Genomic DNA, 9,700 nt, shown 5'->3' with positions numbered 1-9,700 from the left:
CGGGGCGCCACCCACACCCTCCTGGCCTCTGGCAGGCCCCGCCCCTAGGCGCCGGAGGGGGGGCGCTCCTGCCCGGGGCGCTGGAGCAGCAGCAGCCCCAGTTCGTCTCCCGTTTCCTGGAGGGCCAGTCAGGCGTGACTATCAAACATGTGGCCTGCGGGGACCTCTTCACAGCCTGCCTGACCGGTGAGGCTCTTAGGGGACCATGGGAAGGCCCCCCCCAAAGCCACTTCCCTCATTGCTCTGTCATTTGCAAAGTGCACTCTAGACTCATACTCTGCTCTCCTCTTTCTCTGGCACCAGGTGCTTTACTCAGTCAATCTCCTTTACCCTTCACAACAGGCCTGGCCTGGTAGTTACTGTATATAGTACTCATTTGAGGGAGGCCCAGAGAGAAAGATCTGGAAAGCTCAGATCTTAAAGCTCAAAGAGGAGAAGGGGCGCCTCTGGGGCTCAGTTGGTTAAGCACCTGAGTGCTGATCTCAGCTCAGGTCATAATCTCACAATTGGTGAAATAGAGCCTTGCATCAGGCCAAGGATCCTGCGCTGCTGACAGCGCAGAGCCTGCTTGGGACTCTCTCTCCCTGTCTCTCTGCCCCTCCCCAGCTCGCACTCTCTCTCTCTCAAAAAAAAAAAAAAAGAGTAAAGCTCAGAGACTGTCACTTGTCCCAACTCAGACACTCGAGAAGGGACCCCTCTGCTTCTCCTTTTCTACCTCAGTCTCATTCTTCCAGCTTTTTCTTGCTCCTCCAACCCATGGACTGGCTTATCTGGAAAAACAGCCCAACCTCTCTCTCCCTTCTCTTTCCTCACCACCCCCCTCTCCAGACCGAGGTATCATCATGACCTTTGGTAGTGGCAGTAACGGGTGCCTAGGCCATGGCAGCCTCAATGACATCAGCCAGGTGGGTGTCGCACGTACCTTGGGGAGGAGGAAGTGGGGAGATGGCAAGGAGGCCACATCTGAGAGCTGACACCCAGGTTGGGGTCAGGGGATCCCCAGCCCCTAGGTCTCTCCAGCTCCCAGGCTGCACCTGTCGTGGGCAGCACCAGGGGAAGTACAGAAAGACCAGCCCTTTCCCCAGTGGTTGCGGTGGGGGTGGGAGGGCAGTTAAAGAGAGAGCCGTCTGGTCTTGTGAGAATGTGCAGCCCTCAACTTCGTCCCTACCTGGGATGCCGAGGCCAGGCGGCTAGTCTAGGCCTGTTGCCTGTCTCTCTTGCTTCCCCTCCCTCTCTAGCCCACCATTGTGGAGGCCCTGCTGGGCTATGAGATGGTGCAGGTGGCCTGCGGGGCCTCTCACGTGCTGGCCCTGTCCACAGAGCGAGAACTATTTGCGTGGGGCCGCGGAGACGGCGGTAAGCTCCCCACCCCATTCCAGCCTCTAGGCTGCGTCTCACGGCACCCTGGCCATGACTTGTTTCCCTTCATACCCACCTTCCACCCCATGACTCCTTCTCCCTCTTTTCTCTTCAATTCCATTCATTCACTCTTTTACAAAACTTTACTGCATGTGGACTGTGAGCCCCCAGGGGGGGCTGGGTGCAGAGACAAGATGAAAAAGAGTCACTTCCTTCAGGTGCTTATGATGTAATGGGGGAGATTTCTTTCATCAGACAATACTTCTTCTGGTGGCCCTCTCTGGGTCAGACAGGTCCCGCTGGGCTTTGAAACTTAGAGAGGACCCGCAGTTCATGGGTTCGAGCCCCGCATCGGTCTCTGTGCTGACCGCCAGCTCAGATCCTGGAGCCTGTCTTTGGATTCTGTGCCTCTCTCTCTCTCTGACCTTCCTCTGTCTATGCTGTCTCTCTCTCTCTCTCTTTTAAAAAAAAAAAAAAAAATAAAAAAAAAAAAAAAAAGGAAACTTAGAGAGGATCTACACGGGGTTTCTGTCCTCCTGGCAGACTCATTCTAGTGGGGAGAGGGATGACATCTCCCTAGGACAAATGGACAGACAGCACGAGGGCTCTCCCCAAGGTCCAGAGATGTGCGAACCCAAGGAATGGCATGGGGCTTTCCTGGAGGAGACAGAGGCAGCATCTGGACAGGATCTTAAGAAACAGTAGGGTTTTAGGGCGCCTGGGTGGCTCAGTCGGTTAAGCATCTGACTTCGGCTCAGGTCAGGTTTGTGGGTTCGAGACCCGCGTTGGGCTCTGTGCTGGAGCCTGCTTCAGATTCTGTATCTCCCTCTCTCTCTGACCCTCCCCTGCTCACGCTGTCTCTCTCTCTCAGAAATAAATAAGAAACAGTAGGGTTTTGACCACAGAGGGGCCAAGGATGGGCATTTCAGGCTGAGCGCACAGCCTTCACTCATGCTGTTAGCTCCTCTCCGTGACTCCTCATCCTGGCGTCACAGACTCTAACACTCAAACCAGCCCCATCCTGGTTTCTCGTTTTAGGTCGGCTGGGGCTGGGCACCAGGGAGTCCCACAGCTGTCCCCAGCAGGTGTCCATACCCCTAGGACAGGAAGCCCAGCGGGTTGTATGTGGCATTGACTCCTCCATGATCCTCACTGTGGCTGGCCGAGCCCTGGCCTGTGGGAGTAACAGGTAAATAGGTACACCCAGACGACTAGCCTGCCCCCTTCCCCTCCCCGGCTGCTAGTGTGACATCTGTCATTGTTTACCAGCAAGGGTCAGAACTAGGGGGGCATTGAGAGCGCTGCTGGGTTCACCCCAGGGTGGGATCTGTCCCCTGGTGACCAGCTCTTGCTCACACTGCTGGGAGCAGGAGAATCTATACAAACTGTCAGTTGTACTTGACTTCTGGCTGCACCTTCAGGTTCAACAAGCTGGGCTTGGACCACTGCTCCCTGGGGGAGGAGCCTGCCCCCCACCAGCAGGTAGAGGAGGCCCTGAGCTTCACACCACTAGGTTCAGCACCCCTCGACCAGGAGCCCCTGCTGAGTGTGGACCTGGGCACTGCTCATTCAGCTGCTGTAACTGGTGAGTAGGACCTGGGCACAGGAGGCCCAGGCCCAGGCGGACACCCCTGACCTCCTTGGAATCTCACTTGAGGCATCCCTTTCCTTCCTTTCGTCTTTCCTCGCCTACAGCCTCTGGCGACTGTTACACTTTCGGCAGCAATCAGCATGGGCAGTTGGGCACCAGTGCCCGCCGGGTCAGCCGAGCACCTTGTCAAGTCCAAGGCCTACAGAACATCAAGACAGTGATGGTGGCCTGTGGGGATGCCTTCACTGTAGCCATTGGGACAGGTGATCAGTGGGCATCATGGGGGCAGTTAGGGGCGCGGGCAGGCTCATGGGCCGTCCGCGGTTGTCACGTTCAGGGTTGCTGAACCTCGCAGTGGGCCCCATATGCAATCCAGGAGGAGCGCTGTTCGCTAAGCTGGGTCCTCCCCCTATTTCTTTCCTTGGGATTCTCTTTGGCAGACGGTGAAGTGTACTCTTGGGGCAAAGGGGCCCGAGGTCGGCTGGGAAGAAGGGATGAGGATGCTGGACTCCCTCGGCCAGTGCAGCTGGATGAGACGCACCCCTACACGGTGACGTCTGTGTCCTGTTGCCATGGCAACACTCTACTGGCTGTTCGCCGTGAGTTACTCTAACTTTTCCCACTTCATCTACACAAGGGTTAATCCTACTAGCCCCTGCCCATGCTCCCATCCCCATGGTCACAGCCCCAGTCCCTAAAAGCCCCCAGATAAATGACAGCAGAAGCTGCGCTATACAATAGCTTCCTATCTGGGGAAGGCAAGGGCGTTTGCTTCTTGGGCCTCGTTGAAGGGCTGCTCCGGTGCTTCCCAGGGTCCGAATGCATGCTTTCTCCTCCTACCCCAAGTCCAGTTTAGTCTGAACCAGTTTCTGGCCTGCCAGGGTCCGGAGTCCAGGGCGCAGTGTGGGAGTGGGAGTGGGGGTGGGTATCCCTTGCCGGAGGCATTGCCCTCTGGGTCACCGCAGCAGTTTCTGTACCCTCCAGCGGTTACGGATGAGCCAATCCCCCCCTGAGGAACCCAGATACACCTCTGGACCTGGACCACCCTGATGCTGCTTCTCCTCTGAGCATTCTTGAAATGTGCACATGCCTGCAGCCAGACTGTCCCCACCAGCCCCCTGGATGGCCATTAACGAACGGGGTATAAGAACTAGCGAAGCACCCACCCTCCTTCGGCCCTGGATTCGAAAACCTCAACCCACCCTGTTCCCCCAACAGCTCTCTTTTCTCTCCCCACCCCTCTTAAGCTGGTGTCCCCAGGGGACCAGTCCTGCTAGAGCTGGAAACCAGATCTAACTTGGGGAAGCAGGGTGGTCTCCAGACTCTCCGCCGAAAAAAAGCTGGAGGCGGCTGTGGCTCCACCCAGTTCCTGCCCTTTCCTCCAGCCCAGTTAGAAAATAAGTCGCTGGTGCCCCCTGGGAGAGCAGCTCTGCGCTGGAGCAGGGCAAGCCCAGTCCTGCCTGGACTGGCCATTCTGGCCCCCTAGCTTCTGCGTTGCCTGGGGGCAGGGAGCCCTGCCACCTACCCCCCACTCTCGATATCCTGAGGCACGGATTTGCACAACTTCTGAGCTCTTCCTACCCCTGTGGACTGGAAACGCATCTGCCCAGGGCACCGAAGTGTCCACTGCGGAGGGGATCCCTGCTGAAGGTGGCCTCTCACCCTAGCCATTCGCCCCCCAGAGCAGGTTGGGAGAAAGGGCTGCTGGCTGGGCCCGACCAGTTTTCCAGATGACTGGGAAATAGCGCCAATAAAAACATCAGCTGCCTGCCTCGAATGTGGTCTCTTCAGGGTTGGGGGTGGTGACACCCCAGGGCTGGGCAGGGCCGAGGTCCGGGGAGGAGGAATGTGGGCGCAGCCTGAGGCTGGGGCCGAGGTTCCTCTGGCCCTGCGCCCAGCACGGCTTCCCCGCGACAGCCGAGCTCCCCAGATCTGGTTGCCAAGCTTCGGCTGCCTAGCACCTGCAAGCTGGAGTCGGGGCCCCTTGGCGACACGTGGCCCCCGAGACCGGGCTACACACTCCGGAGAAGCGAACCTTCGTGGCGCGGCCCAGTCCGGCCGCCGGGGCCCACCGCCCCATCCAGCTTCAGGGCCCCCCAGCTCTGGGGAGCCACGGGGCCGCGAGCTCTNCCGCTGCGTGCCCGGCCCCGCTCGCCCGTGCCTGCCGCCCGCCCGCCATGCCCGGCTTCGACTACAAGTTCCTGGAGAAGCCCAAGCGGCGGCTGCTGTGCCCGCTGTGCGGGAAGCCCATGCGCGAGCCTGTGCAGGTTTCTACCTGCGGCCACCGCTTCTGCGACACCTGCCTGCAGGAGTTCCTCAGGTGCGGGCCCGGAGGTAGCGGGGAGCGGCCGGTGGCGACGGCCAGCGGGGGCGACGCATGGGGAGGGACCCGGGCCGGAGGCACGCCGGGCCTTTGTCTGCGCCGCGGCTCCGTGACCTCAGGGGCGCCCGCCGTGACGTCACGGGGAGGCGGTGACGTCAGGCCCCGAGGGGGGACCCCACGCACTAATCCGAAGGGGCCCGGGGCCCACAGGCGCCCGCGCCTGCGGGGTGGAGGTGGGAGTAGACGCCTTTCCTGACCCGTGGCCGGCCCTCCCCCCTCCCCTGGAAGCCGGAGCGGCCTCATCCTTGAACTTTGAATCCTTACGGGAAGAGGGGGACAAAACCCTCCGTCCCGCGCAGGGCCTTAAGCCTCCTGAGTTTCCGCCCATCCAGCCTCTTCTGGTTCTAACAATCCGAGGACGGCAGCTATTGTTCTCCCATTTCACAGATGAGGAAAGGAAAGATTCAGGGAAAGACTGCGACTTGCCCGCGGTCACACACTTGCTTAAAGCCTTAACTGGGGTTTCAGCCCGGCCTGGCTCTGATCACACAAGAGTGGGAGGACTGAGACGCTACAGATCGCCCCTGAAGCAGGGGAGCCCCCTGGGTGCCCCTCCTTGCCCCTGGGGGATCCTGAATACCGCGGGCGGTCTGTGAATCGTCAGGGAGGGGTCGCCCCCTGAGTGTTACCGAACTAGGTGACCCCTTGGCCCTGGGGCGTTTGTTGAGTTCTGGGCACCCTGCGGTGCCCTCACTCTAACGCCGCTGCCGGGAGACTGCTCCGGCCAGGTGTGGGCAGGCGAGACGAGCGAGCCCTCACTCCTGGGGGGGCCGTGCCCCGAGAGCACAGGGAAAAGCGAGGTCAGCCACTGCCTCCTGTCTGGAGGCTGTTCGCTGAGGGGTGCTGGGGGCGCAGGCAGGGGGCGCGTCTGGGGCTCCTGCCTTCCGTGCTGCTCCCCTCCCTCCCTCAGCCCTCCGCAGCCCCTGGCTGGCGGAAATCTCAGCAGGCCCTTTGTTTTCGGTTCCCCGCAGCCCGGGCCGGCTCCTGCCCTCACATATGCTCTTGCAGGAGCTGCTGTGCCGCCCCCTCCTCGGTCCTCCCTCCCCCCTTCAGTGTACACACACACACACACTCACACACTCCCCTACACACACACACACAGTCCCATTGTCTCGCGCGGTGCCCTTCCCCGGCCCTCTGGTTTCCAGATGAGGCCAGCTGAGCCCCTACCCCCACTCCAGCTGACCCACCCAGGCTGCCTGGGNTCTTGGCCCCTGCTTCTCCCCCTTCCCCCCGCCCCCCAGTCTGAGCAGTGCAGCTGAGGCCCCCGAAGGAAAGGAGAGGGGTGGTTGCGCGGGCTCTGTCGCTCACCGCCACCCCCTGTCCTACAAGCACGGGTGTCCATAGCCGCCGCAGAACCCTTGTCCTGGCCGGGCCCCAAGCTGCTCAGGCTGATCTGCCTGAAGCCTGGGGACTTGCCTTAGTCCCCTCCCTGTCTCCGAAACCACTAAATCAGCACATTCCTCAAGCGGCCAAGCAGACCCCTCCCCCCGTGGCCCACCCCTCTTTCCCCATTCCTGCCAGGGCTATTACTCAGGTGGGTCCAGGAAGGCTGGTTGCCCTGTGGGCATGGGCACACCTCTGCAGTGCCTGGACATGTATTGTTCTTGGCATCGGAGGCACGGCCTGTGGTGGTAGTGGGGTCAGGGGAGACGGGTGCTAGAAATCCTTTGGGCAGCTGGGGCACGCGAACTGCCCAGGTCCTACAGAGCACCATCATGGACGGGGCGACCGTGTGGCTTCCGCTTCCGCCCCGACCTCTGCCTCCCTCCCACCTGCCTGACTCAGACCTGCCCGGAATGCCATGCCTGGGGGCCTTCAGCCCTACCGGGTGAGCCCTTGGCCCTGCTCAAGCCCCGCCAGGTGTGTGTGACTGGTCCTGGCCAGGGTCAGCAAGGGCATGTCCGTAGGCGGCGTGTCAACGGCCTCGTTGGTGCAGGGTCAGAAAGCTTTCGGTGCGTGCCCTGCAGTGACCACGGGCTTGGCTGTGCTTGCCTGGGCGGCCTGTCTTGCCTCAGCCTCTCTTCTGTGTTTGTGGTGTAGTAAGATCTGTGTGAGCCGGGGAATCAGACAGGCATCCAGGTGCTGTGCCAGCTGGGAGTCTCAGTTCTTGCATCTGCGAAATGGGAACGTGCAGCCCCTTCGCAGAGGCAGGTGGTTAGGGCTGGATGGGAGTGTAAACAGTGCCTTAGAGTGAGCCTCTCCTCCTCTTTGCTTTGGGAGGCACACCCTCGTGGGAGGAGGGAAGAAGGGATGGGGTAAAGTGGCCCCAGCCTGACCTTTGCCCTGGGTTCTTGGACAAGAACGCTGATGGGGGCTGGGCATCCCTGGCACTTAATCTCAGCACTCACCCCTACCCCGTCCCCCAGCCGGTGAAAACTGTAACAGGGTGGAGGGCCGGTGTCCTGTTCCTCTCCCAGTCCAGCTGCCCTCCTGGGGGGAGGGGTACCAGCTGCCACCTGTTGGCCAAATGCTGTCTGAGGCAGCTGCCTGCCTCCGCAGGGCCCATAACCCTCTCCCCAGGACAAGAGCTAGGATATTCTGGGGTCCTAGGGGAGTGGGTACCTGCAGGCCTCTGGCTGAGAACGGGTCTAGTGAGAGAGGGAGGCCGCCCTGGTTGAGGGGTGGGACCTGGGTTCTCCTTTCCCACAGCTGGAGCCTGACTCTGTCCCCTCCCCCTTCACAGTGAAGGAGTCTTCAAATGCCCTGAGGACCAACTTCCTCTGGATTATGCCAAGGTGAGTCCGCAGTGCCAGGCGGCGGCCCCGGTTATAGGCTTTTGCCCTTGGTGGCGGCTGGAGCTGCTGGCAGCCAGTTGGCTCAGGGCCCATGTCAACCCGGTACTGTGGAATCATGTGCCCCCACAAAGGTGGCCCCTTCCCTCCCACCGGGCCAGTTTGCAAATGAGGCCAGTGTTTGCCCTGGAGGGCAGGCACAATGCCCAGCCTGTGGGGGTGCACAGAGCAGCTCTGTGCTCACAGGACGTGCTCCCCTCCCCTTTGGGTGGCGAGCCAGACTCCTGGCTGGGGGCCAGGACCCCTCTACCAGGAGGAAGGAAGCAGAGGATGGGGAGGCTGCCTGGAACTGAGCAGGCTCATTGGTTGCCACTCCAAAGGGAGTGCCCTGTGCAGGCGTGTTGGGGACCCCTGGTGTCTGGCTTTGGAGCAGATACCTGCTCTGCCTTCCATCCCTCGCCACAGAGGGGGCCGTAGCTCGAGAGAGGCTGTCACTGGCTCTCAGGTGGAGCTGGCCCGTCTGGGGGCGGTCAGGGGGGAAACTGGGCACGGTGGCGGGCTCTGACCCTGTCCAGTTCCTCCCCGTCTACCCAGATCTACCCAGACCCGGAGCTGGAGGTGCAGGTGTTGGGGCTGCCCATCCGCTGCATCCACAGTGAGGAGGGCTGCCGCTGGAGTGGGCCGCTGCGCCACCTGCAGGTGAGTCTCTGGTGGGAGGGACGGGACCACCCCTTCCTTGGCAGGCACTGACTGTCTCCCTCCGCCTCCCGCTCCCCCCCAGAGCCACCTGAACACCTGCAGCTTCAATGTAATCCCCTGCCCCAATCGCTGCCCCACGAAGCTGAGCCGCCGGGACCTGCCCGCGCACTTGCAGCACGACTGCCCCAAGCGGCGCCTCAAGTGCGAGTTTTGTGGCTGCGACTTCAGCGGAGAGGCCTTTGAGGTGGGTGGGGCTCGGCGGGGGGGCTCAGTGGGGCACCTGGTGGCCCAGGGACCCCCTAAATCGGCCTCTCTGGCCTTTCCACAGAGCCACGAGGGTGTATGCCCCCAAGAGAGCGTGTACTGTGAGAACAAGTGTGGTGCCCGCATGATGCGGCGCCTGCTGGCCCAGCATGCCGCCTCTGAGTGCCCCAAGCGCACCCAGCCCTGCACCTACTGCGCCAAGGAGTTCGTCTTCGACACCATCCAGGTGAGGCCCTCCCAGAGCTGCGGGCTGTGGGGCAGGCGGCGGGGAGGGGTGGGGTCAGCCTGCTGACCGCCCGTCTCTCTGCCCCTGTGGCCGTAGAGCCACCAGTACCAGTGCCCGAGGTTGCCCGTGCCCTGCCCCAACCAGTGTGGCGTGGGCACGGTGGCTCGTGAGGACCTGCCAGGCCACCTGAAGGAGAGCTGCAGCACCGCCCTGGTGCTGTGCCCGTTCAAAGACTCTGGCTGCAAACACAGGGTGAGACGCCCCTCCTCTTCCCTGTCCGCCCCCTTCTTGGTCCCTGAAGCCTCAGATGGAGACCAGGCTCTTGCCGGTCCCTGCTGCCCCTCTGCTCTGAGCCTTCAGTCCTTCCTTCTGCTGGCCAGCAGCGGCCTCCTAAGTGTCCTTGACTGTCCCCGGTCCGAGCTGGGTGCCTGCAGTCCCGTCCC

The 9,700-nt window shown here is 61.7% G+C and overlaps 2 protein-coding genes across 3 annotated transcripts in view; both read left to right on the top strand.

The window, feature by feature from the left end:
- The window catches only part of NEK8 (NIMA related kinase 8), a 9,338-nt gene extending 4,749 nt beyond the window's left edge, over positions 1-4,589 (top strand). For both annotated transcript variants that reach the window (XM_077749777.1, XM_077749778.1), the window contains exons 8-15: positions 36-186; positions 829-905; positions 1,239-1,356; positions 2,398-2,548; positions 2,781-2,944; positions 3,055-3,213; positions 3,391-3,549; positions 3,935-4,589. In XM_077749777.1, coding sequence (XP_077605903.1) covers positions 36-186; positions 829-905; positions 1,239-1,356; positions 2,398-2,548; positions 2,781-2,944; positions 3,055-3,213; positions 3,391-3,549; positions 3,935-3,963 — 1,008 coding nt within the window. In that variant the 3' untranslated portion in view covers positions 3,964-4,589. The remainder of the gene's footprint in view (positions 1-35; positions 187-828; positions 906-1,238; positions 1,357-2,397; positions 2,549-2,780; positions 2,945-3,054; positions 3,214-3,390; positions 3,550-3,934) is intronic.
- A 497-nt stretch (positions 4,590-5,086) lies between these two features.
- The window catches only part of TRAF4 (TNF receptor associated factor 4), a 5,785-nt gene continuing 1,171 nt past the window's right edge, over positions 5,087-9,700 (top strand). Inside the window, exons 1-6 of the mRNA XM_077749786.1 lie at positions 5,087-5,270; positions 8,020-8,071; positions 8,663-8,767; positions 8,850-9,011; positions 9,096-9,257; positions 9,354-9,509. Of these exons, the coding sequence (XP_077605912.1) occupies positions 5,128-5,270; positions 8,020-8,071; positions 8,663-8,767; positions 8,850-9,011; positions 9,096-9,257; positions 9,354-9,509 (780 nt within the window). The 5' untranslated portion in view covers positions 5,087-5,127. The remainder of the gene's footprint in view (positions 5,271-8,019; positions 8,072-8,662; positions 8,768-8,849; positions 9,012-9,095; positions 9,258-9,353; positions 9,510-9,700) is intronic.

The sequence above is a fragment of the Crocuta crocuta genome, unplaced genomic scaffold, assembly GCF_008692635.1.
Source record: "Crocuta crocuta isolate KB4526 unplaced genomic scaffold, BGI_CrCroc_1.0 scaffold149, whole genome shotgun sequence".
Classification (NCBI taxonomy): Eukaryota; Metazoa; Chordata; class Mammalia; order Carnivora; family Hyaenidae; genus Crocuta; species Crocuta crocuta.
Note: the sequence above shows the minus strand (reverse complement) of the source record. Positions and strands in the feature narration are given on the sequence as shown.